At 39.9% G+C, this 26621-nt stretch overlaps 3 protein-coding genes across 3 annotated transcripts; all 3 read left to right on the forward strand.

Moving 5' to 3' along the window:
• Positions 1-427: 427 nt before the first annotated feature.
• On the forward strand, positions 428-2882 carry rsl24d1 (ribosomal L24 domain containing 1). Its single transcript, XM_079685354.1, has 6 exons — positions 428-589; positions 1438-1551; positions 1630-1702; positions 1793-1856; positions 2029-2114; positions 2464-2882. Exons 1-6 carry the CDS (start codon positions 509-511, stop codon positions 2538-2540), a joined length of 495 nt encoding a protein of 164 aa, XP_079541480.1. The 5' UTR covers positions 428-508; the 3' UTR covers positions 2541-2882.
• An 896-nt stretch (positions 2883-3778) lies between these two features.
• On the forward strand, positions 3779-5805 carry arpp19b (cAMP-regulated phosphoprotein 19b). The gene is made up of 3 exons (XM_079684120.1): positions 3779-3997; positions 4465-4587; positions 4676-5805. The coding sequence occupies exons 1-3, from the start codon at positions 3953-3955 to the stop codon at positions 4844-4846; spliced, it is 339 nt and encodes a 112-aa protein (XP_079540246.1). The 5' UTR covers positions 3779-3952; the 3' UTR covers positions 4847-5805.
• Positions 5806-7017: 1212 nt separating this feature from the next.
• LOC307040909 (unconventional myosin-Va-like) lies at positions 7018-23574 on the forward strand. The gene is made up of 40 exons (XM_079684119.1): positions 7018-7227; positions 8088-8198; positions 8767-8938; positions 9148-9292; positions 9403-9559; positions 9639-9782; positions 10155-10236; positions 10340-10447; positions 11141-11247; positions 11368-11633; positions 11721-11802; positions 11876-12016; positions 12152-12277; positions 12554-12637; positions 12919-13044; positions 13677-13774; positions 13893-13979; positions 14097-14205; positions 14305-14516; positions 14608-14764; positions 15009-15248; positions 15403-15651; positions 15897-15990; positions 16079-16221; positions 16409-16522; positions 17489-17623; positions 17735-17791; positions 18454-18681; positions 18799-18866; positions 18947-19021; positions 19101-19299; positions 19700-19793; positions 19891-20037; positions 20757-20911; positions 20994-21083; positions 21167-21317; positions 21401-21680; positions 22047-22221; positions 22309-22389; positions 22927-23574. The coding sequence occupies exons 1-40, from the start codon at positions 7201-7203 to the stop codon at positions 23077-23079; spliced, it is 5469 nt and encodes a 1822-aa protein (XP_079540245.1). The 5' UTR covers positions 7018-7200; the 3' UTR covers positions 23080-23574.
• The last annotated feature ends 3047 nt before the right edge of the window (positions 23575-26621 follow it).

Below are 26621 nucleotides of genomic sequence, written 5' to 3' on the forward strand. Positions count from 1 at the left end.
ACATTATTGATGCATTTAAGTTTTTTTAAAGCTCATAAAGGTGCAGCTCATTTTAATTACTTTGTATGCTGCAGGGTAGCTTGTGAAATGTATTTCAGTTGTAACTAAATTCTCATTTAAATATGCAAGGAAACTAAAAGTATAGGCTATTAAATAAATGTTGGAGAGTAAAAATATACAGTTTACCTCTAGCAAAAAATGTAAAAATAGTCAAGTAAGATACTAGTAACTGACAATTGTACAGTACTTAAGAGTAAAGCTACTTAGTTACTTTACACCACTGCATGAAGTTCATTGGTAGTGTGTAAACAAAGACAGTGGTAAATTATGTCCTTTGAGTCCGCTAGATTAGAATACTGTATGTCTCCACGGAGAAGCGTAGTGTACCACAGGGCCAGCAGGGGGCAGGAGCTGCAGCTGCGGCGGGGAAAGAGGAACGGGAAGAACGAGAAGAGACTGCTCGGTCTTGTTTGTATCGGTGCTCGCACGCAGCGTCTCTGCTGTGAAAATGCGCATCGAAAAATGTTATTTCTGCTCGGGACCAGTGTATCCCGGGCATGGAATGATGTTTGTAAGGAACGACTGCAAGGTATGTCAGTGTATTTCCATCTGAATAATCCTGTAACTTTAATAGAAGCTCGTGTTTCACTGTCAGCGTTAGCCCAATAACGATAGCTTTCTAGCTAGCATGCTAACATAACGTGCTGTGGGACTCACGTGGGATCAAAAAATGCGTTTTCTTTCTGAAAGACTGTTAACAACTCAACATGGTGATTATATTATTCGCATTAATTGGTTTATATTTCGAGGTTAGAGCGCATAATGTTGATACTTTTTGAAATGTTAGATCAACTTTGCCTTAAATGAAAATCTAGTCGATGCTGAGGCCGGACATTTAAACAGCAGGGCCTCATGTTTGGCTCGTGGAGTAGTTGCGCCCTCTAGAGGTTCACTTTGGACTTATCATAAACACCCTCGGTTATTGATCTAAACTTTCTTTGTGTTGGTTGAGATGTGTCAAGCGATACTTGCACAAAATAATGTGCATTCATTTTTAAGGCTTCAATTGGCAGAACTACATGTGTTTTAACACCTGACAAAGTCACAACAAGGAGAAAACATAAGCTTTACAGAACACAAGATTCGAAGGCTAATCATTTCTTCATATTTTGATACATATTAATACAATAATGTATATAAAACCCACTAGTTTTCAACTTGTTATAATTTACATTTTACAATTGTAATCATTTGCTGTCCGTTTCCTTTCATGTTATTCTGTAAAATAAATGTTATTGTGTAACTGAAACAGGATGAACAGAAAGAATCAGAATACCTTTGTTTGCTGCAGTTTCCCTTTGCTTACTGGGGGAAATGAATGGTGTTACAAAAGCATAACCACAAAAAATGTGTCCTTCTGCCCCTCTTTGTAAACAGTCGTTCAGATTCTGCAGATCAAAATGCCACAAGAACTTCAAGAAGAAGCGTAACCCTAGAAAGACCAGATGGACCAAAGCATTCAGAAAGGCCTCAGGAAAGGAATTGACCGTGGTGAGTGGTTTATCAATAGAGCTCTATAGCTGTCATAGATTTGTTTTACTGTAACTTAACACATTTCCTTTCTTTCAGGATAACGCATTGGAGTTTGAAAAACGAAGAAATATGCCTGTTAAATATAACAGAGCTATTTGGGATAAGACAGGTAATGTAGAAATCTATTTCTTATGTGTAGGTTTTTTTCCTGTTTTGATTCTTGAGCTGAGTAGTCATGTTTCACTTACATTTTTTACAGTGGAAGCAATGAAGAGGGTGGAAGAAATCAAACGGAAACGACAGGCACGATTTATCATGAACAGGTGAGCAAGGCGTTTTGGTTTCATTCTTTGATGTTTCTTTTGAGTTCATCTTTCTGCATCTTAGAGACACCATCTTATGTTAAACTGTTATTGATTCAACAAATACTGGATTGACAGGATTTGAAAAACAGTGCTTGCCTTACCTTTTTACTTTTTCGCCTCCACTTTATAGATTAAAGAAGGGCAAAATGTTGGAGAAGGAGGAGGCCATCACCGAAGTGAAGAAAAATATTCACCTTATCAGAGCACCACATGCAGGTAAGCATTTTTTAGGAACCAAATTTAGCAAAGGTATAAAATTAGTATCCTGTAATCATGTAAAAGTATTTTTATTGATGACATTTCTTTCTGTTCACTGATGGCATCTGACCCATTTAGTACAATGAACACAATGAAGCTTGAGACATCAAACAAACAACACCTAATGTCCGGACATAAAACAAAATTATTTTTCATATCAGAGGTGGATATTGATTGGAAAGACATTTGTCTTGGATAAAATCTAGAGATGATGTATATTTTGTAATGTTTGTTTTCACTAATATACATAAGATACGGTTGTCATTTTAGCACTGTTAAAAATCTGTTTGTGTTTGTTTGTTTATAGGAAAGGCCAAACAACTGGAAGCCAAGATGGTGCAGAAGTTGCAAGAAGATGTGGACATGGCGGATGAAGATCTGTAATCTTCAGAAAGAGTCTCATGACCAAGTTAACATGTATTATACTGTACTCCTTTTTGGAATTAAAATGTCCAATTGGCTGATGATGGACTCTGTAATCCTTTTGAGTTTTAAAAGGCTTAAGAGGACTGAACGCATTGATCTAACAATTATCTGCCCCTAAAGCAGCAGCAGCAGCAGTAATTAACCACATGCCTCCAAGTTTGTTCGTTTGTTTTTTCCTGTGTGGTAGTTTGTGCTTTAAAGAATGTTCTCGATCATTTTGCATAGTAAAGTGTATTAGAGTAATACAGAAAAGTTTTAAAAGGGTAACAAACAAAAAGGTAATAAACATCTTTTCAACTATTTTTTCTTAACTTTCGTTTTTGTTTCGACATATTCACTATAAGCATAATATTTATACTTCAGCTGAATATACTTTGGCTTAAATATTTTGTCAGAACGATAAACCTTTCAATTAGCAAATTACTTGTGGATATTTGTTAAGGCCTTAGTTTCCCATGGTCATTAGCTGCCTTTCCCACACTGCAACCAAATTATTTAAAACATGTATAATCTAAACATTACATCGGATTTAACAGTGTAGGCTTAGTCAATGTTCGTCATTTATGCATTCCACAAATGTGTTATTTGTATTTAAAAATACATTGAAATGTCACATTCAGCCTCCAAATCTAAACCGTTAGGCTATAACAGGGATAAACATTACATATATTCATTATCTGCTAGCAGAGGGACAATGTCAGTTATTTTTACGCATAAATATGAAGGCTTCAATGTGGGGAAAGTAAGTCTGATTGGTATTTACCACAGACCACATCAGATGGGATATGTGTTATTAATATTGGTAAAACATAGAAAAACAACAAAATAACCAATCTTTCAAGCCTAACAAGTGCAAACAACTATATTCCTACATTTTAATAAGACAATTCTGATTATTGAAGTTTATTTTACAGAGGCGACATTGAGTTATGGAAAGTCTTAAATATGAATTTACAAGTGTTTATATAAAACATTAAAGATGTTACACAGATGAATTTGGAGCATAACGCAACATAGCCTATTCAATGTTTATTTTTTTTAATTAAAATCAGACAACAATACGACATTATCCTTGTTTAAAATAATGTTTTAACACATTTTTACAAATCAGCTTTAATATTGTATAGAATATACCTTTTGGACCACAACGTATATGATTAAAATAATAAACTGAAGGAGCCTGCACCACATCCTCTGTTTCCCATCCGCAGCTCTTGCATCGACTCCCCGGCCTGTTGCTGTACAGGCTGTTCCCTCGCCCGCCGAGTCGCTCCCAATAACGTTTCCACCTTTCATATCCCAGAAGAGCTGGTTGAACGGCTAGCGCTACACCTGCAGTTTTGCGAGAAAACCAGGGATTAAACACAACGATGTCTGAAGAGGTTGAGGGAACAAGAACTGCGGAGGAAAAGCAGGTAAATTACTAGTGAAAAAATGCTAATTTAACCAGTTAGCCTGCGCTGCTAGCACGTCGAATCTTGTGAATTAGCACACGGCTAGCAGTAAGCTAGTTAGCTAATGACATGAACGAGGCTAACCGCCAAGCAATGAGCTAATAGCTCCTAGCATATATTGGTAAACTAAAACAAAAGCCCTGCTGTTTCGGAGTCAATAGCATATCTGAAGTGGGTTCATATGTAGCTTAAGTGAACTAGCAAGATTCATGCTAGTGCAAACACCAGTTGGAGTTGTACCTTATGGCGGCCCTTGCATATTTTGAAATATAAATTGTACGTTAGCCATGCTAGCTGTATTTGGTACCATAATATCATTGCCGATTCATGAATCATTTATGTCGTATGCATTTTTAACAACAGTGTTCATCTCCTATTATGTGAGCTGAGTGGTGCATTTTCCATCCATACACTACTCTTCTCTGCAGGAAATGGAGGACACGGTAATCAGTCCTGAGAAGGCAGAGGAGGCCAAGCTGAAGGCCAGGTATCCTAACCTGGCAGCCAAGCCTGGTGGCTCTGACTTACTGAGGAAGAGACTTCAGAAGGGGGTGTGTTTCTTATGTAAACCTGGCTAGTTCTTTGCTGAGTAAATACCAATACTAATATTCTCACTTTATATATTTTTGTTTTTCCCAGCCAAAGTATTTTGACTCTGGTGACTACAACATGGCAAAGGCAAAGATGAAGAATAAACAGCTTCCATCAGCCCCAACGGAGAAGACCGAGATCACAGGGGGGCACATCCCAACACCTCAGGATCTGCCTCAAAGAAAGACATCAATCGTGGCCAGCAAACTGGCTGGTTAATGGGTTTTATGTTTACCGTTATGTTACCATTCCAACCCCCACTTTATATCTTCTTTTTGGTTTATTTTTGTTTATGTTCACCTTTTTATATGTATTCTCTAAGAACAAGTAATGAACCAAGCCAAATTCTTGAGAAAAATGGCCACTGCCAGGCACTGGATAGCCAGTGAGCTAAGTCCAACAAAAAGTTAAAGCTGCAAATCCTTCTCAAGATCTTAAAAATGCTGAATAGTGATTGATGACAAAAAAATATTATAAATATGAGTAGAAGTTAATGCTATCTTATACATTTTCACTTTTTAAGGATATATACCTCCATACAAATTGCCTGTCTAACAGCAGCTAAAGAGCAGCAGAGGAATCTTAATCCGCCATGTAACTGATCATCACAGGCAAAAATACTAGTCACCACCACAGACCATTGGCATTGATGTACTCAAAAAGTAGAAGTCTAATTCACAGATATGTATTTCAGTTTCAAATGGTTTTGACTATTCTACTGCTCGTATGGAGGCACATATTTCACATAAATAGTGAAAAGTGGTGAAATCCTGCTTTTTTGTTTCTAACCCGTGGTTGTTTCCCTTCCTCTCTCTGTGAAGCCGTTCGATTCTGTGCTTTCCAAGTACTGAAGATTGGATCACACATGCTTTGTAGCCAGTTGTATTTAATTCATTTTAGTGACATTGGTTTGCAATGACTGCTGCTGGTCTCCATCTCATCCTGACATCTAAAATGGCCTTAAAAGTAATGAATCGTTGTTCCTCTTGAGCAATATTTGCTCCCTCAGTGAGAATCTTAGTTATGCATTTTGCCTGAAATGTCTGTCACTGTCTGACTGGAATCGCTTAGGATTTTATGGAAAGAAACTCCCATGACATGTCTGGAGTGTGCATGTGCATTTACTGTGCAGTCACACTGTGCCATTTGTTTTGTAAATAAAATAGTTTTGCATAATATGTTACAAGTACACTTATTCAACTGAATGTTTCCTTGCTTTTATTTTTACCCTCAAATGTTGCTAATACTACCTGCACTAAAAGTAGCCCAGTTTGTGGTGTACTCACCTAAGATTAGAAACAACTTACATGGTTTGGTATTTTCATTATATTTACTGAAATATGAATCACTAAAATTGAGGAACATGTGTGAATAAATTCAACTAAGTAACCACAATGGATGCTTGATTAATGTCAATGTAAGTGAGTTAATTGTGTTGAGACTAGAGCAGAACATATATTTAAAACATGCAGTCATTTACAACGTTATATGGTTGATACCTTGACCAATGATTACTAGTTTTATTGTGGAGGCAAACTCCCATATGGCCTCAGGTCTAACCTCTTATGTAAAGCCTTACCCTGCCAAGTAAAAATAAAAACGTAAGTATATTTTCATCTGCAAGTGGCAAAAAAATAACTTTCAGATTAAATGAAACAAAGTCTTCTTATTGTAGTTTATTACATATTAGTGATAGTCAGTTACTGAAATCATCTTAAATACAATACTATATTTTTTTGATGTAAACTGCTAGTTATGTGCAAGCAAAATAAACTAGTTAGCTTCAACACACGCCGCCGTGTGTCCCATAACAATCCCTTTTTAGATGTATATCTGTAAAGTTACCCTTCTTACATTATGACCAAAATGAGAGAGCTATTAGGCCTCATGGTGTGATTTTCCATCCCATGGCAGTAATGTTTACACCACCTGAGCCTTATCCTCGGTTCACTCAGCAGAGTTACTGCAACCCTCGCCTGTACTTACATGTACAAATAAAACTAAACAATTTCACTTTGACACGAACCAACTAAAGAGAGATCACAGGAACCACCAAGAGGTGTTTAACAAAAAAAAACACAATTACCATGAAACATCGAGCAGGAGGCACAAAAAGGTGCAAAAGTACCACATAAAAAAAGATGACTACAAAAACAACTAAACAACTACAAAATGACACACACAAACTTGATTTAAAATGACTATAAAGAGACAGAAAAGAACAGTCAGAAGATTAAAAACAACTACAATCTGTGCGTCCTGCTCATGGTCCTGCTACTGTGTAGGAGAGTTGACGGGGCCTTTTCCCCCCCATTACTGTGCCCGGGGGGCCCATTGTTTCAAAATCCACCCGTGCCAACAGTAGCCAAGAGCGTGTTGGCCGCTAGGTGGCGGGAAACACGCACGAGAGCAAAACGTGTCAGGGCACGCGCAGCTGACAGCAGACAGACTGTCCTCCGACGAGAGCAGCTCAGAGAAGTTAACTTTTCCTGCTCCGGGAGTCAGTGAAATGTTGCTTCTTTTATCTGCGGGCAGAGGACGTTTCTGAGGACTCACTGAGGGACTTGTGAGACATGGCAGCCTCTGAACTTTACGCGAAGGTAGGAACAGTTTTTCTGTGACGGTTTTTCCGGCTCATTCAACGGTTTCCTCTTGCTAATGTCATGCTAGTCCAAAAATGTAAATAAAAACGTTTCTTTGAATAACGTTGGTTTACTCGCGTTAATTAGTCAGGGCTGTTTACAGAACAGTTTTTAGCCTTTTGATAACTAAATGTATTGCTTTTACAGAGGTAGGAATTAACTAAGTACATTTACCCAAACTGTACTTAAGTACACATTTGAGGTACTTTACCTGAGTATTTCCATGTTATGCTACTTTGTACTTCTACTCCACTACATTTAGAAGATAAATCCTGTAAGTTTTTGTTTATTTTAACAAAGATGCATCTCTAAAAATTAAACTTGGACAAAGTCTTAGAAGTCACAAAAGAGTCAAATTATTTTAGTATTTTACATATTAAGTAAATCAGATATTTTTCTACAACACTAATATGCTACTTGATGCAACACTATTATTTATAAATGTCACATATACACACATAATTATATAACGGCTATTTTCCTGCACAATGATTACTTTTATATTTAAAGTACGTTTTGCTGACAATTCTTTTGTACTTTTACTTGTAGTGAAGTATTTTGACCATAATGTTGGTATTTTTACACAAATAAAGCATTTGAATACTTCTTCCACCACTGAGTTTTTTTCTGCCTCCCACTTAAAATGCCCATTTTATTCGCATGACATGCTGTCTGCTAACTTCAAATTTGCCATCCTGCTTTTCTCCTGAGCTACAAGTCATCGCTGTTTTTCTGTAGCTTTGTAAAAATGACTGTTTGACTGTAATGTTAAGTGGTTGAATGGCTCTGACCCTTATCCCCTCCACTGTGTCCATCAGTATGCCCGTGTATGGCTGCCAGATGCAGGAGAAGTGTGGAGGTCAGCAGAGCTTATCAAAGATTACACTCCTGGCGACCTGAAGCTGGCTCTGCAGCTGGAGGATGGCACGGTGAGACAGGAAAACACACACACACACACACACACACGGCATTGAGGTGGAAATGGGTGTGATATTCTGTCAGAAAGCCATGAGCACATTTCTCTGCAAGAGCACTGGCAATAGAGACTCATAACTCTGTATTGTGCTGTGGGATTATTTTAGGCAGCTGTGGTGTTTGGTTAGTGCTTAGAAATACTTAGGCAAGACAAAGACATTCTGCCTCTGTATGCAACAATACAACACCTTGAATACAGGAAGCCAGGGTAATGTACTGGGTCTAAAATAAGTCAACTGATTGACCAACAGTTCGTTTTTACACTCTGTTCACTCTAGCTTTGCTACCTGAAGCTGTGAGGTCGAGTTTGGGCATGCTCTCCAGGTATGGAAATAAGGCCAAAGCATTATCATGAGCGAACATGAACAAGCCAAGCACAGTGTTTGCAGGTTAGCTTTTACCATGAAGTTCAACTGATGCTAAGATTTGATTGCTTAACCATCTATTTTTAATTGTTTTTTCTTTTTTTTCCTTAAGTCTCACACTGTGGGTACTCATAGCTTCCTTCTTGTGTCTTTCTAGGAGGTGGAACACAAAATAAATCCCAAAACCAACGACCTGCCACCACTGAGAAACCCTAACATCCTGGTGGGCGAAAATGACCTCACAGCTCTCAGCTACCTGCATGAGCCTGCAGTGCTACACAACCTCAAAGTGCGCTTTATCGACTCCAAGACGATTTACACATACTGTGGTAACTACCTTCATCTCCTTTGAGTCACACTATCAATGTCACTGCAGACTTTGAAACCCTGCTCACTGTACGCTCTGAGATAATCTACAGTATATCATGCTGATTATTGTGGCTCAGGCTGCTCTTAAAGGAACACACACTTTATTAATTTTAAAAATCATGTAAGATAACATATTCAGATTCTGACTGATTATCTTTGTGGTATTTAGGAATCGTCCTCGTTGCCATCAATCCGTATGAGAGCCTTCCCATCTATGAAGAGGACATCATCAATGCCTACTGTGGGCAGAACATGGGAGACATGGACCCCCATATATTTGCAGTGGCAGAGGAAGCATACAAACAGATGGCCAGGTTTTGTTACCTTCAAATAAATTATAATTTACATCTCAAATTGAATTAAATGTTACTTTACCTCCATGCTGATACCCTCCGTCTGTATGCCATCACATCTTTTCATACAGAGATGAAAGAAACCAGTCCATCATAGTGAGTGGTGAGTCTGGAGCTGGCAAAACTGTCTCTGCTAAGTATGCTATGCGCTACTTTGCCACAGTCAGCTGCTCCTCGGGCGAGGCAAACATTGAGGAGAGAGTCCTAGCCTCCAACCCTATCATGGAGGTGAATCACACAACAGGGAAATATGACAACAATTAGAAAATGACCACGGTTTTTGAAAGCCTTTTGTCCGTTTCCTCAGGCTCTTGGGAATGCCAAGACAACAAGGAATGACAACAGCAGTCGCTTTGGGAAGTACATTGAGATTGGGTTTGACAAGAAGCATCGCATTATTGGGGCCAACATGAGAACCTACTTACTGGAGAAGTCTAGAGTTGTGTTTCAGGTAATTTTCATTGGTATGCTATCATGTGACCACCATCTGAATGTGGCCTTCCATATCTTTCCATTTGCTTTGTTTCTCCTCGCATTTAATTGATTTTAACAGTGTCATGTGAATGTCACATTTCAACATGTCTATATATTAGCAACGTAATATCAACAATCATAAACAACACTCCCTTTAGCCTGCCTGACCCTTCACTCAGGAAGATGGCAACATACTTGGTTTTGCGAACTATTTAAAAGAGACATAATCTTGGGCTTGCAGTTTATCGATGCGCCTTTAACTGAAGGAACTATACATTTTCCTAAATATGTTTGCAATACATCTGTGATTTACTTGATTCCTCTTTTGTATCCTTTGCACTACTTTTAGGCCCAGGAAGAGAGGAACTACCATATCTTCTACCAGCTGTGCGCCTCTGCACATTTATCCGAGTTCAAAGCCTTTCAGTTAGGTATAAGAGTCACTCAACTATCAGTTGTCCTTCAAGCCGGATTTTAAAACAGATCCATTTGGTAAATATTTAATTTAAAATGTGATATGATTTCTGTTTGAAGGTTGTGCAGACGACTTCCACTTCACTAACCAGGGCCAGAGCCCAGTCATTGATGGAGTGGATGACGCCAAAGACCTGAGTAAAACCAGGAGGGCTTTCTCACGGTTAGGTGAGTGCTTGTTGCCTTTCAATGAGGTTTGCATTTATCATGTTTACCACGGGGGTCAAACTCAATTTCATCACGGGCCACATCAGCATTATGGTTGCACTCAAAGGGCCGGTTGTAACTTCAAGACTATATAAAAATACATATATAAATATTTAATCAATATAAACGTATATTATATTACATTATTGCCTCTGCATTGGATTATTATCGGATAACTTCATAAATAACTAAGTCTGAAAGCAGAAGTCTAGGGCAAATAATTGCAAGTCTCTTCAGTGAGAATGTAAAAAAAAAAAAAAAAAAAAAGCCAAATTCAACATTTTACGAAAAAGTTAAATTTTGAGGAAAAAAAGTCGAAAGACAAATTCTAACAAATAAAAGACACATTTTGAAGCAAAAAAGTCTAATTCTCCCAAAAAAATCTAATTTGAGATGCATTGTGGGACATGTAGTTTATGGGCAACGTGCTTCTGTCAAGCGCCATGTAACCGTATAATAAACGTTATTCTTTTATATTTAATTATATTCTTTGCAAGCTCTTGCGGGGCCACATCAAATGAAATCGCGGTCCGGATTTGGCCCTCGGGCCTTGGGTTTGACACCCCTGATGTATACAAAAATGGAAAAACATTGTTTTTATTTCTGGATTACCTTTCATAATCTGTCTTTTTGTTGTTGTTTGTTTCTTTGTAGGAATCAGTGAAAGGGATCAAATGTCAATTTACCAAATTCTGGCTGCTATTCTCCATCTTAGCAATGTGGAGGTGAAGGATCAGTCGGCAGACAAAAGCAGCATCTTGGTAAACACTGATTTCCTCGAAATACAACATTAGTATTTGGTATTTTTTCTATTCGATTGTTGTATTGAGGATGTTAACATTTGTACCCGTCTAAGAGCTTTATTGTGAATGTATTTTCAGCCAGGCGATGGCCACCTGATGGTGTTTTGTGAGTTGATGGGGGTGCCCAGTGAAGAGATGGCCCACTGGTTATGTCACAGGAAACTCAAGACGACCACAGAAACATATGTGAAGTCTGTCTCCAAAATGAATGCGGTGAATGGCCGAGATGCCCTCGCCAAACACATCTATGCCAGAATCTTCAGCTGGATTGTGGGCAGTATTAACAATGCCTTGAGGTCTGCAGCAAAACAACACTCCTTCATCGGTGTCCTCGACATTTACGGGTTTGTTTTTTTCCCCAGGTTTGTGGCCTTTTCATTTTTTCGCTGGATTGTCAGAGCTCTTAATGTAAAACAATGTTTCCCCCTCAGGTTCGAAACGTTTGATATCAACAGCTTTGAACAGTTCTGCATCAATTATGCCAACGAGAAGCTTCAACAACAGTTCAACCTGGTATGTGTATCCTCTTGCTCAACACATTCAGTTTGTCCTCGGAACATTCCCGTAAATCCTTTCCCTCCTCCAGCATGTCTTCAAACTGGAGCAAGAGGAGTACATGAAAGAGGAGATCCCTTGGACACTGATTGACTTTGACGACAACCAGCCCTGTATTGATCTCATTGAGGCAAAGCTGGGTGTTCTGGACCTGCTGGATGAAGAGTGCAAGGTAAAATGCCAGTTTTATTATTTATTTCTATGTCGAGCTACTTTCCACAGGGGAAATCTCCACTGTGCTCTTTTTGGAAGTTATGAGTAAGGCCAAGATGACTAACTAATGTGTCAGCCCTTCCTGTTTCCATAGATGCCCAAAGGCTCTGACGACTCATGGGCCCAGAAACTGTACAACACACTCCTGAAGCAGAATGCTCACTTTGATAAACCCAGGTTATCAAACCAAGCTTTCATCATCCTCCACTTTGCAGACAAGGTAATAAAGCGCAGTTTATCACCTGCTGAGTTGGCATTATGTGGTCAGTGGATGGATGCATGACTCATGTGTCATGTGTGACATTGTAATAACTTCTGCAGAGCATCCAAAGTCAACTGTCACATTACATGAGCTTTGGCAAAGATACCATTTCATGCCTTTACAATAAATGTTCGATGATTCTATTTATTATAGCATTACAAACCAGTCCACTTTAAACTTTGAACAATGAATATGACCTTTACTTTGAAATGACACCTATTTCCTATTGCCAAGGTGGAGTACCAGTGTGAGGGTTTCCTGGAGAAAAACAAGGACACGGTCAACGAGGAGCATATCACTGTGCTGAAAAAGAGCCAGGTGAAATTTTTATTAATAGTTCATTATAGTTTCACTTCCTGGTTCTTTTCAATCAGTCCATTCACGGAAGTTGCAGGGATTCAATGTCACCACCCAACATTTTAAAGCAAATGTGTATTTTGTATTGCATGTTCCTGGGTACACACCCTAGAATTGTTCAACCACAACTATTGGAGGAAATACACCCACTTTTGAATCTCGGATTGAAAACACTGCCACCTGCTGTCCAATGAAAGGATTGTATTTTTGCAACTTTAATCTCTGAACAATAATATTTTTAGGTTGACTGGCTGCGGAGGCTGTTTGAGGATGACGAGAAGGCAAAAAGTTCAACAAAGAAGCGAAGTGGTGTCTCTGGACGAGCTGGTCCGACTCCGAGGGATAACAAGAAGACAGTTGGACTGCAGGTATGAACATAAAGAGCATGATGTTGGAAGGAGTGCGAAAAGACTTGCTTAAAGGTGGGCTATGTAATTCACTTCAGAAACACTTTTTGTTATATTCCATGGAATGCTCTTAACATCCCGATAGCAATGAATACATTAAATGCTTTGACAATAAATCCATAAAAAACGTCATCTGTGGAAGCCGTAGTGCTGTAAAAAGCACGGCCAATCATCTGAGCCGGCCCGGCTAAAATAACTGGATGGCCTACCTGCCTGTCAGCCTTCCATCTGTGCACAAACTTATCTCGTGCCCTCATTGGTCATGTGTGCGTTCGTGTGTGTTGGAGGAGGGGCTCTGTAAGGAAGTCTGAAGGAATGGGCAGATCTTTTCCGGTTGTGTATTTTCAAATTCTAGCGCACGAGCTGGTTTCTCCATTCTTACCCACCCTACCTTTTAATACAAAAAAATGATGATGTAAAAGGATTTCATGTATTGCTTCCAGAGCTGGTCTGATCTAAATGCCTTTCAAAAAAAAAAATATGACTCTGAAAATCTGATAATAGAGATTTAATCTGAATGTTTCACCACACTTTTTACAATTCCCTTATTTCCACATTGTGTATAAAGGATTTATTCTTTTCTTTTGACTTAGTTTCGGCAGTCTCTTCAACTGCTGATGGACACACTAAATGCCACGACTCCTCACTATGTACGCTGCATCAAGCCTAATGACGACAAATCTCCATTCATGTGAGGATGATTTCACTCTTCTGTTTATATCTGCAGTAGCACAGAAAGAAGCACAGATGAAGGGGTAGTACTCTTATTTTGAAAACATTTGTTTTTGTGTTGCTTATCCTGAATGAAGCATGGACCCTGTGAGGGCCGTTCAGCAGCTTCGGGCATGTGGCATCCTCGAAACAATCCGGATATCAGCAGCAGGCTTCCCATCGAGGTAGAATTTCAACGGCATCTGGTACAGACCACAGGGCCAAGTGCAGTTTATACATGTATATAACTTTCACCTTTCAAAAGAATCCATCAAATGTGCTTGTTTATATGAATGCTGCAGATGGACCTATCAGGAATTCTTTAGTCGTTATCGGGTCCTGATGAAGCAAAAGGATGTGCTCTCTGACAGAAAACAAACCTGCAGAAATCTCCTGGAAAAACTAATAAAGGTTTGTTTGAGTTTTATAGCAAACTAAATATTGGAGCTCTTACAGACCCAACAAAACAACATATTATATTTGCTAACGTATCTTTTGTTTGTTTCCTAGGACCAAGAGAAGTATCAGTTTGGCAAAAACAAGATCTTCTTCCGGGCTGGTCAGGTGGCGTACCTGGAGAAGCTTCGTTTTGACAAGCTGCGTAATGCCTGTGTTCGCATCCAGAAGACTATCCGCTGCTGGCTCGCTCGCAAAAAGTACCTGAGGATGAAGCAATCTGCTCTCACCATACAGAGACATGTCCGGGGTCACCAGGCGCGCTGGTGAGTGGAGACATTCAACAAAAGCAGAATAAGAGCTGATGGTAAGCTCAGCTGATCCATCATGTTTCTTACACTTGTTTTCCACTCCCAGTTATGTGAAGTTTTTGCAAAGAACCAGAGCAGCTGTTGTCATTCAGCGCAATGTGCGTATGTGGGCGACCAGGAGAAGCTACCAGCAGCAGCGCTCTGCAGCCATCACTATTCAGTGCATCTTGAGGGCCTACATGGCTAGAAAGCAGTACTTTAAGGTAACCCTGAGCTTAAGGAACTGGATATGGTGTCCTTTCACACTCATTGTACTTTGATGTAAGGCTTTAAAGTCAAAATAAGATCTTAATGACATAAGGAGGCAATGTCAACATCAGCCTCTATTTGCCTTTTCAGTTGAGCTTAATCATTAATTAAATCCTACTAATAAAAATCTTGTAACCCTTTTTTACACTTTTTAAAATTATATTTTGACATAACATAATGTATATATTTCTCTCACAGTTGATGTATGAACAAAAAGCAGTTATCATCCAGAAATGGGTGAAAGGCTGTCTGGTTAGACGGCGTTACCGACGCACCCTGGCAGCCATCGTGCTGCTGCAGAGCTGTGTGCGTCGCCTGAGGGCCAAGAAGGAGTTAAAGAAGCTGAAGGTGGAGGCCCGCTCTGTGGAGCGCATCAAGAAGCTCAACAGTGGCATGGAGAACAAGATTATGCAGTTGCAGCACAAGATAAATGAGCAGGTGAGTAGTGACTGTGTGGGTGTTTAGTTTAGTCTTTGGTAAGTCCTTCATTCTGGAATCTGGTGAAAAAGAAAATAATTGAGGCTGAAGAAACATTGGGTCATTGGGAGTGGTGGCATCACATGCACAACATGTGTTTGTTTCCCCCCCGCAGCACAAAGAAAACAGAGAGCTCAGTGAGAGGCTGACTGTTGTGCAGAAGACTCAGACCACTGAGAGAGAGAAGCAGAGCAGAGACATTGAAAACCTACGCAGATCAGAGCAGGAGGCCAAAAGCAAGGCAGCGACGCTTCCCTCGCTCCTGGATCAGCTGTCCTTCCTCCAGCACCAGCTGGAAGACACACGCAGAGAGAACACACACCTCACAGAGCAGACCAAGGTCTACAAGGAGCACACACTACAGGTATGTCTCCTTCCTCTGAACTTATCCAAACTGACTGGTAACTTCAATACCATTTTCTACATGGCACTTTTTGCTAAATATCTGCATTTCCAGAGTTCATGGTTTAAAGGTAGCCCTTTGGGCATTTGATGAACTTTAGTAGTTTATTGTTTCCTACTCTTTTCAGTTTCAAGAACCTCAAAAGACATGATTGAAATGATTATTAAAAACTAAGATAAGATGATTTTGCCTCCTTTCCCAATCAGATGGTAGAAGACCTTAATAAGAAGAACACTCTGTTGAACAGCGAGAAAGATGAACTGAACCAAATACTCCTGGAACAAACCAATCAGCTAACAGGTACTGAGCAGTTTGCCTCAACCATCCTCATACTCTCAGTAACGGCTGCATTAACAATGAATGGATGAATACAACTGTTTGGTTTCAGAAATCAAAACCAACGTTGAGAATGCTGACCAGCTGGAGAAGGACTTAACTGAAGAGCGCTCTCGCTACCAAAGTCTTCTGAGCGAACACCTGGATCTGGAGGAGCGGCACCGAGACCTGACGGAGGAGCTGGACCTCAGCACTGTGAGGAACTCTTCACTTGCTGCCACATTGTTGACATTACAACAAGAGTTGGTCTATGGATTTGATCAACATGGCAATTTCATATTGGTCTCACACAATTTAGTTCAGTAGTCATGAAAAAACATAATATGGTCTGACTATCTTCTGCTTCTTAACGTTTTTTTAATTTGTTTAAATACTTAACCAGAGTTCGAGCAAATGTAGTCACACCAGGACAGACTCCAACTACAGCAGCAACTCATCTGGGTTCGGTCAGAGCTTAGGCTCCACTGAGGGAGAGGACAGCCCAATCAAACCAGAGGTAATGTTGAAAACTACACAATGTCAAGACACAGTATCAGAATGATGTTGATAGAAATACAATGTAAATGTTTGAGTGTCCAAAGCTCCCCCTGAGAGCTAAAAGCTGCCTGTATAACATGTTATATGTTGACAAGAATACCAGCTGTGGTGTGAACACAGTTACAACACATTCCAGTTTTCACAATGGACAAATTGGTGTTGTCTACAGAAAACGGCTTTACTGACATGAAGTGTCAGTCACAATGCTTGGTATACATCAGGGCTATTCAATGGGCGGCCCGTGGGCCAAATCCGGCCCCGGGGTGATATTTACTGGCCCTTTGAGTATAATGTTAAAAAGTAAACACATTTTTTGTTTGTTTTGGGCCAGAGTGGCTTCATTCCAGAGAGGGTGCTACATTGAGGGATAGAGGGGAAGACATTGCCTGAAAGCTTCTGCGGGCTCGGGTTTCGAACCCACCTACTAGCTACTGTAGTGACAACTCCTGTCACGATTAGATCATTCCACCTAAATGAAATGAAATGAAATAATGTTGATGGTTAAATCAGCTTCACATGTAGGCCTACTGAGTTCTGAACCTGCCATTTTGATCTAGAAAGGCCTTGGGGCTAAGTTGTTTGATTGAATTAAACACAATATATGCACTCCACTATGCTGTTGTAGTATTTACTGTATCTGAAGCTCTTAATATGATTGCTCATATTTCAAGCCATTTTTTTCCTGGCCCCTTGCTTTGGATCATTTTCATCAACCGGCCCGCATTCCAAACTAATTGAATAGCCCTGAATGATCACTGTGAATAATTAGATTACAAGGTTTGTGTTTACAAAACACTGGACCCTTTTTTGGAACAGCTGTGGGACTTTCTTTGTCTGCTCTTGTCTGTGTTATAATCCTATTAGTGCAGCATTGTAGTTAGTTTGTGAAGAGATTCCTCACCCGATGCTTTCTGTGTTTTGTTAGCAGGAGACCCCGGCAGCGGTAGACTTGCCGGTCCTGCTGAAGTTCCAGAGAAGAGTGAAGGAACTGGAGCAGGAAAAGCACTCTCTGTGGCAGCAGCTGGACAAGGGAGAAGAAGCCCAGCAAGAAAAGGCCAAAGTATGGAATGAAAAAATAACCTTGTTTCTTAATGGTGTTATTCTGCTATTCACCAATAAGCTAGTGGTCATTTTGTGGCTTGATATTTGTTGTGTGTATTCTTTCTAAAAGGAGGTGGAGGTGCAGAGAACTGTTGGCCGAGCAGAACTGGATTTGGAAACACTAAAGGTAGGACTTATTCAAAGTTCAGGACAACACAATAACGTCCCAGGAGTTATTTCCATTGTTGATGTTGTGGTGTAGTTATATTTTGAAAAGGTGTATGCATGTGCATTTAAGACAAATCTCGAAGCGCCTCACAACAAAGGACACTGATAACATTTGAGAGATTAAAAAAATAACTAAAAGATGTCGGAGATAGTGATAAAAAAGGCAGTACTCCAGATGTACCATGTCCCATTTGTTTACTTTTGTCAAGGTATTGGCTAATAGCAATAGACAGACATGGTGTAACCAATCAGAGAGCTACTACAGAAAGCCTAGGGCTCATGGGAAACAAGGTTGGTTGTCAGAGTTACGTACACGTGTAAGGATGTCACAATGTTGTTGAAGAGTTCATAAAAACTACCTTTGAATACAAATGAACGGTATCCGCCAACAGTTTATTTGACAACTTGTTCATGGAGATAGTACGGCTTTACCAGGAAGTAAAAGCAGGAAACATCACAGGTACAAGTAGATAGCTCTCTTCCAACATCCCATGAAGAAGATGTCCACAAAGAGCCATCACAATAGTGTTCCTAAAAACAGTTTTCTATCTCTAAATGTAAGGTGAATAGAGACAAAAAACAACATTTTGGGATGTTTGACTGTTTCTCTAAATGTCTTAGCGGCAAGAACTGGAGTCTGACAACAAGAAGTTGAAGCAGGATCTGAATGAGCTGCGTAATTCTCTGACCAATGAGAACAGGGATCTGGCGCCCCCTGCTGCTGGCTCTATGTCCTACAACATCCTGCTGGATCAACTCACTTCTTCCAATGAGGAGCTGGATATGCGAAAAGAGGAAGTGCTGCTCCTCCGCTCACATATGGTCCGCCAAGAAGCTCTCAAGTACAAGGTGAAAAGTGAATTACATTGACTTTGCTCTTATTGTTTATTTAGTATCTTTGTATTCAATGCAACAGACATGTGACAATACCTAAATAACCTTTAACCTGCATCAACTGACCTCTAGGACTCTGCGCTCGGGGAAAGGGTGAATTTGGATCTCAATGACGTTCCCTCATTTCAAGATGTGGACAGGTAAGCTGCTGCTCCCACTCCAGCTTCAACTCTTCAGGTAGTAGAGTTAAGTGCTATTAATGAAATGATCTGTTCCTCAGGTCCACTGACATCCACACACTGAATGAAGATGGGGAGCTGTGGCTGGCTTATGAAGGCTTGAAAGAGACCAATAGGTAATCCAATCGTATCCTGTAGTTGCATTGGAGCAAGTCCATGCCACACAGAAGTAAATACAATCTCTCTATCTTACAGGATCGTGGAGAGCCAGATGCAGCTGCAGCACCGTGTTCACAACGAGGAGAACAGGAAGCTGCAGGAGGAGGTGAGCAGGTTGAAGGTTGAAAAGGAGCAACAGCAGAGGCTGCTGGCCCAGAGCCTCCTCCTGCCTGAAGGCGCCCGTATCGATGCCAGTCTGAAGCACGAGATCACACGGCTCACCGATGAGAACCTGGTGAGTGTGCACTCTGGACTGGATCTCTCACTCTGCCTCTCATTCATATCATGACTGTGTACACATACGATCGCAAAGCAGAGTCCCCACATAGTAAACAGTTCTCTGTCTCCTCTTGGATCTGTACCTTTGGAAGGGTCGTCTACCTGTTTCCTCTTTTTCAAATGAGATGACATGTTCTATTCTTTCAGGTGCATGTTTTTATTGCATTGGTAAAAAATAAAATGCAAAACAAATACAGAAGAGAAATGTAATGTTTTTGAAGTGTTTGATTTAAGACTTTTAAAAATAATTCACAATGCTGCAATTTTAAGACGTTTTAATTTCACATTTGTATAAGCATGAGCACCGTGTTAAAGTGTTGTACACACACTTAACCTCTATGTTTACTTCATTTTAGGAACTCATGAAGAAGCAAGAGCAACAGAACCAAACCATGCGCCAGCTGAAAAGAGATCTCAAATGTTATATTCAAAAAGTTGAAGATGTTGAAGGTATTCACGTCGACTGTTCTCATACAGCGCATTTTCTAAATAACTCGTACGTCATAACCCCCTTGCTTTTCTTATAATGTGTCTGTGTGGTTTTTAGCGAGTTCACAGCAAAAGAGTAATAAGACCGCCGTGATGACTGCTCCCCACCGAGCGGTGAATATCACCCGCAAGGAGAAAGAGTACCGAGGCATGTTGGAGTACAGGGGGGGCGACGAGAGCCGCCTGCTCAAGAATCTGGTCTCAGGTATGTTAAAGGAAACCATTTTCTGAATGGGTTAAAATGACAGGCTAATGTTTTTCACAGATTTATTTTTATTTATTTATTCTACTAATTCATCCAAAAGAGAAACAAATATAGTTCATACACACAAAGATAAACAAAATTAGTAGAAGCAGGAGGGCTGAAGCATAGCTTATGGGAAGTAGCCCTCCCGTGAATCATCCTAATATAACAACATCAAAAACGTATAGAAATGAAGGAGTATAAAGAAATAAAGAAAAATGGTGAAAAAATAAATAAATGCATATATATATATATATATATATATATATATGAAAACTACATATAGGGTCATTTTCTGCACATGTCAATAGCAGTTGACTATCTTTTTTGAAAAGGAAAATACTATATATAAAAATATATATATGTACACATGTACTTGGCAAATAAATAATAATAATATATGCATATAAACATTGTGAGCTCTTATTTTCAAGTGACTTTTTGTTCACACATACACAGAATATACATAAGCACCATATGTTCAGGTGTATAAGTACACAAATGCACTCATATACACAAATACAAATATTACGTGGCAATTTCCAGGGCTGAAATAATAATCAAACCGCATAACTATGAAAAGAAATAAGAAGGAAAAACTAAATACAAAGTAACGTAAACAATATTAAATAAATAAGATTGAAAACACATTTGTGAATTTTGCTTTCAAACCTTCTCAGATCTGAAGCCACGTGGCGTAGCGGTCAACTTCATTCCTGGCCTTCCGGCTTACATCATCTTCATGTGCGTGCGATATGCAGACAATGTGAATGACGATCAGAGAGTCAGCACGCTGCTCAATTCCACCATCAGCAGCATCAAGGGGGTCATAAAGGTGGGGTATATACCTTTTTGATTTGTGGAAAGAAACTTAAGGGATGCTTTGATTTTGATTCATTTGTAATCTTCTTCCATAGAGGAAAGGACATGATTTTGAAAGGGTGTCTTTCTGGCTGGCCAACACATGCCGACTAATGCACTGTCTGAAGCAGTACAGTGGAGACGAGGTAAGCCTTTATACTACAGATATATTCACAGCTGTACATTTGCCTTACTTAACCCTGGACGTCTGTACATCCTCTTCATATAGGCGTTCATAACACACAACACTCCTAAGCAGAATGAGCAGTGCCTCGCCAACTTTGAGCTGTCGGAGTACCAGCAGGTCTTTGGTGATCTAGCTATCCAAATCTACCGGCAGCTCATCAAATGCACAGAGAACAACATGCAGCCCCTGATCGGTGAGAAGGTCTCACAACACGTCATGTTTCCTTCTCCTTTCCATAACCACATGACATGTATTTGTTCTGTTTCTTATGTGCAGTGGCTAGCATGCTGGAGCACGAAACCATCCAAGGCATTCTGGGCTCCAAACCCACCGGCCTGAGGAAGAGGAGCAGCAGTTCCTCAGAGGCGGCTGTAACCGTGGAGATCCTGCTGCAGCGCCTCGGCCTCTTCTACACCACCATGTGTCAGCACGGGATGGACTTGGAGCTCATCAAACAAATGGTCAAGCAGCAGTTCTACATCATCTGTGCGGTCACACTCAACAACCTGCTGCTGCGGAAGGAAATGTGCTCCTGGAGTAAAGGCCTGCAGATCAGGTACTGCACAGAATGCTCATCGGCCTGTCGTTACTTTATTTAACGCAACGAGAGAAGTGGGAGGGTTTGGATTGAGGTGTGCTGGTCCTTGTTTCTCAGACACCCAATGGTGAGGTTGTTCATAAATGAGGCTGAACAAAAACATCATGCACAGTGGAGTCAACAACTAAGATCGTGTAAAAAGATAATAGTTATTTGCAGAATGATTGCTCCCTGGAGAACCATGGGGTAAACTCCTTTTCTGAGTAGGGGGGAGTTCTTTAATGATGCTTAAGAATGTCTCTGGTGTCACAGCACAGATGTCAGGTTTGACTTTGCTCTGTGACCTCCGTTTTGTCTAAATGTCTCCAACGCCTCTGGCTCCAGGTACAATGTCTGGCAGTTAGAGGAGTGGCTGGCGGAGCGGGAGATGGCCGACTGCGGAGCCAAGGAGACTCTGGAGCCGCTGGTTCAGGCTGCTCAGCTCCTCCAGATCAACAAGAAGACGGAGGAGGACGCCCAGGCTATCAGCGTCATGTGCACCGCGCTCACCACAGCACAGGTCCTCCATCAGAACGTGTTCTGCCTTCTTCATCTGCAGACATGATCTGCTGCTAGTGATTTGACCTTTGTTTGTTTCTCTTTGCAGATTGTAAAACTGCTGACCTTGTACACTCCAGTGATTGAGTTTGAAGAGCGAGTGTCATCCACGTTCCTCACAACTCTTAACGTGAGTAGAGGTTGTGTTACTGAACGTTACTTTCACGTTCAGTCATATATATATATATATATTTTTTTTTTGTCAATTTATTGAACATGTCAGAAACAAAACATACAGCAATAATAATATATATATATATTCTTTTTTTTCACTCATAATAATAATTATAACAAAGTACAAAAACAAAATTAAAAGATACATAAATACATTCTCAAATAGTCTGTCATGTTCAACAGGGGCAAGAAGAAGCTTAAAAACACGTTTCTGGTCCTACCCCCCTCTAGCATACATTTTCCTTATAAATAAAATATTAGGTCATCGTCATCAGCGACATGTTTGTCTTGCTAATTTGTTTGTTTGCTTTTTTACAAAACAATCAGAAAGAAATTACTTTTACAATTACAAGAAATAACAAATGGGATTTTACAGGTCCTGTTCCTAACATTCATGATGTGGCTCCTAAATCCTACTTTCAGTTTAGATAGACTTGTACAATATTTCATATGTTAAGTAAGGCTTTTTATAATCTGCTTTTTCACATTTTAGAACCTTTTGAAAGACAGAGACGAGTCGTCCACTTTGATGATGGACACCAAGAAGATCTTCTCCGTCTCCCTCCCCTTCACTCCCTCCTCTGTTGCTCTGGAGACCATCCAGATCCCCACCAGCCTCAATCTGGGCTTCCTCGCCCGCATCTAGACCAGAAACCTCTGAGACTGAATTGTGTTTACGAGAGGAGAAACACCAAAGTCTCTACACGTTGTAATGTCACTGATTACTGCAGAACTGCTGCAGAATTAGACGACTTTGTTTACATGCATCTATGTTATAGCTTTTCAGCACTGCACAGCCAAAGACTCAGAACTGAATGAATCTGCAAGAAAAGTGTTTTTAAGGTCATCTATTGCCACGCCTCATATTGCTAAAACAGGTATTCACAATGTTCCTAATATAAGATATAAGTAAGGACATTTGACAAATTATAAAACATGCAAGTTTGTTGGGATAGATGAATGTATGCTAGGACTGTTTTGATGGACAAATCTTTAAAAAAAAAAATAACCATGAAGTTAAAATTGTATTGTGCATTGGATTTAAATGCTAAAATGTCTGAAGATGAGATTCTGTTTTATTTCTGTAACTTCATATATTTCTGTAACGACTAATATAAAATATGTATTTTACATTTCTCAATATTGTCTGTAACATCAATGGCTGGCTTTTCAGAAAGATTGTTTTGAAGGGCTTCATTTCATTTCATTTCAAACCTTTATTTAGACAGATTGGTCCCTTGAGATCATCGATCTCATTTACAAGGGAGACCTGCATCATTTAGTTCCACATGAAACATAAAAACAACATACAAACAACAGAGGATATCATATTTACAAATACCCAGAGTGTCAGAAAGCATTTCATTTAGACATGCCTTAAATACATTCAGAGAAATAAAAATGCTCAATTTCAATTTTGCCTGTAGACTGTTCCAAGCAAGTGGAGCTGCGCACATAAAAGCTGTCTTACCTAAGACAGTCCTTACTCTTGGCACATCTAACAAGACTATATCCTGTGATCGCAGACAATAGCTGCTTGCAACTTTCTGCTTTATCAATGAACAGATATAATACGGGAGTTTGCCCAACATAGCTTTATAGATAAAAGTGTACCAGTGACTGAGCCTCCGTACAGTGAGTGATGGTAAACCTGCCTTGGTATACAATGTACAGTGATGAGTAAGTGCTTTACAGTTTGTGACAAATCTCAGAGCACTATGATACGCAGCATCTAGTTTGCTCAGGTAGTTGGCAGGTGCATTCATATACAGCAGATCACCATAGTCCAGCACAGGTAAAAAGGTCACAGTGACTAGCCTTTTCCTGGCCTCAAGTGAGAAACAGGACTTATTCCTAAAAAAGAAACCTAGCCTAACCCTCAGTTTTTTAAGCAGGTTATTGACATGAAGTTTAAAAGAGAGACAGTCATCAAGCAAGATACCAAGGTATTTGTAACAGGCAACAACTTCAAGTTTTGTTCCTTGCGTTGATACAATATCTAAAACAGGCTCTGGTGTCTTTTTAGCTTTTGAAAAGAGCATTATCTTGGTTTTATCCACATTTAAAAGAAGCTTTAGTTCAGAGAGCTGAGTCTGAATAATGTTAAAAACAGCCTGTAATTTAACAACCGCCTCCTGAATGGAGGGACCTGCACAGTACATCACGGTATCGTCCGCATAAAAATGTAAAGTAGCTTCATCCACATTTTCACCTAAACTGTTGATATATATGGAGAATAAAAGTGGACCTAAAACAGAACCTTGAGGAACACCATTAGCAATGTTTAACCACTCAGAAGACAGCCCATCAAAGTGAACACATTGGGACCTTTCAGAGAGGTAGTTCACAAACCACCCCACTGCATGGCTGGATATGCCAGTACTGAGTAGCCTCTGTTTTAAGACGCGATGATCAACGGTGTCAAACGCTTTGGAAAGGTCAATAAACAGAGCTGCACAACTCTGTTTATTATCTAGCATACTAGTAATATCATTTACCACTTTCATTGTTGCAGTGATGGTGCTATGTTTCTTCCTGAAGCCTGACTGATGTTTAGACAGGATATCATTTATACATAAAAACTCCTTTACTTGTTCACTCACAAGTCGTTCGAGCACCTTAGCCAAAACTGACAATTTAGAGATTGGCCTATAGTTATTTAAAATAGTTGCCTCCCCTCCTTTCAGTAGAGGCAGGACATAAGCAGACTTCCATACTTTAGGAATTGTATTTGTGCTGAGGGAGAGGTTAAAAAGAGAAGTAAGAGGTGGAGCAATAAAATCTGCAGCTATCTTTAAAAAGAAAGGTTCTACGTTGTCCGGGCCAGCCGGTTTCCTAGGATCTAACTTGGATAAGGCTTCATGGACAATACCAACAGTTAAAGGAGTAAAACTGAAAGGGTTTTCCAGACCACATTGTTCAGAGTCAAGGACTGGAGCGTTCACAGAAACAGAAGCACAGTCAGTGACAGAATCAAACAGAGAGCCACAAGAGACAAAATGCTTATTAAAGCAATTTAGCATGGTGGCCCTGTCTGATATAATGCCAGATGCTGTGGTGAGGTACGGAGGTAGCTCATTTGGGATATCACCAGTGGAAATCGATTTTATGGCTTTCCAAAATTTCCTAGGATTATTCAGGTTTTCTGTGGTAACTGACAAATAGTACTTTGACTTAGCACTTTTGACATGTGAAGTAAAGCTATTCCTTAGCTGCCTAAAGCGTAGCCATTCTACCTCTGAGCCTGATTTCCTAGCCTTTGCCCAGGCATTGTTTCTCTCATGAAGGAGACTGGACAGTTCAGCAGAAAACCAGGGATTGTTTCGTCCCTTCACTCTAAATTTACGCAGAGGTGCATGTTTATCTATAATTTGTATAAAACCAAGATAAAAATAAGACCATGCAGTTTCTACATCAGCACACAGATCGATTTTTCCCCAATCAAAATCAAACAGATCATGTAAAAAACCCTGCTCCACTAAGTGTTTTTTATCTCTCTTTGTGATGATGCGTGGTTTAACTTTTTGGACCTTAGTGTCCCTAATTGTGGCTACAACACAGTGGTCACTCACATCATTAGCAAATACTCCCACAGATGAGTATTTATATGGAACATTTGTTAAAATGAGATCAATTAAGGAGGATTTATTTGGGGACTTAATATTTGGGCGAGTAGGACTGTCTATAATCTGAGTAATGTTCAAAGAGGTACACAGGTTTTTAAAATCCTCTGACACAGAAGTTAACCAGTCCCAATTAAAATCACCAAGCAGCACTATTTCCTTGTAGGAAAGTTGAGATAACAGTTTTGCCAATGAAGATAAGGAGTCCTTGACAGCCGAGGGGGCCCTGTAGCAACCCACCACCATGACCTGTTGACCCTTTGTTACTTCGACATTCACAGCTAAAAATTCTAGTTGTTTACTAACATATTTGGAAACCATTTTTGTTACACAAAACTTATTTTTCACATAAATGGCAACGCCACCACCTTTTTTAGGACGGTCAGTGCGATATACATTGTAACCATTTATGTAAATGTCAGAGGCCAAGATCGATTTGTCTAGCCACGTTTCTGATAAGACAATGACATCAGCATCAGTTGAACTCGCCCAAATACGGACAAAATCTAATTTAGGTAACAGACTGCGCACATTTAAATGAATTAAACCTAACCCCGATCTAGAA

This window comes from Notothenia rossii, assembly GCF_949606895.1.
Source record: "Notothenia rossii genome assembly, chromosome: 5".
Taxonomy (NCBI): Eukaryota; Metazoa; Chordata; class Actinopteri; order Perciformes; family Nototheniidae; genus Notothenia; species Notothenia rossii.

Coding starts and splice junctions, on each gene's coding strand:
- rsl24d1 (XM_079685354.1), top strand. CDS start 509: ATGCGCATCGAAAAATGTTATTTCTGCTCGGGACCAGTGTATCCCGGG. Junction 590..1,437: donor TTGTAAGGAACGACTGCAAG/GTATGTCAGTGT, acceptor CTTTGTAAACAG/TCGTTCAGATTCTGCAGATC. Junction 2,115..2,463: donor TATCAGAGCACCACATGCAG/GTAAGCATTTTT, acceptor GTTTGTTTATAG/GAAAGGCCAAACAACTGGAA.
- arpp19b (XM_079684120.1), top strand. CDS start 3,953: ATGTCTGAAGAGGTTGAGGGAACAAGAACTGCGGAGGAAAAGCAG. Junction 3,998..4,464: donor GAACTGCGGAGGAAAAGCAG/GTAAATTACTAG, acceptor TCTTCTCTGCAG/GAAATGGAGGACACGGTAAT. Junction 4,588..4,675: donor GGAAGAGACTTCAGAAGGGG/GTGTGTTTCTTA, acceptor TGTTTTTCCCAG/CCAAAGTATTTTGACTCTGG.
- LOC307040909 (XM_079684119.1), top strand. CDS start 7,201: ATGGCAGCCTCTGAACTTTACGCGAAG. Junction 14,765..15,008: donor CTAGAAAGCAGTACTTTAAG/GTAACCCTGAGC, acceptor TTTCTCTCACAG/TTGATGTATGAACAAAAAGC. Junction 19,794..19,890: donor AAAAGTTGAAGATGTTGAAG/GTATTCACGTCG, acceptor TGTGGTTTTTAG/CGAGTTCACAGCAAAAGAGT.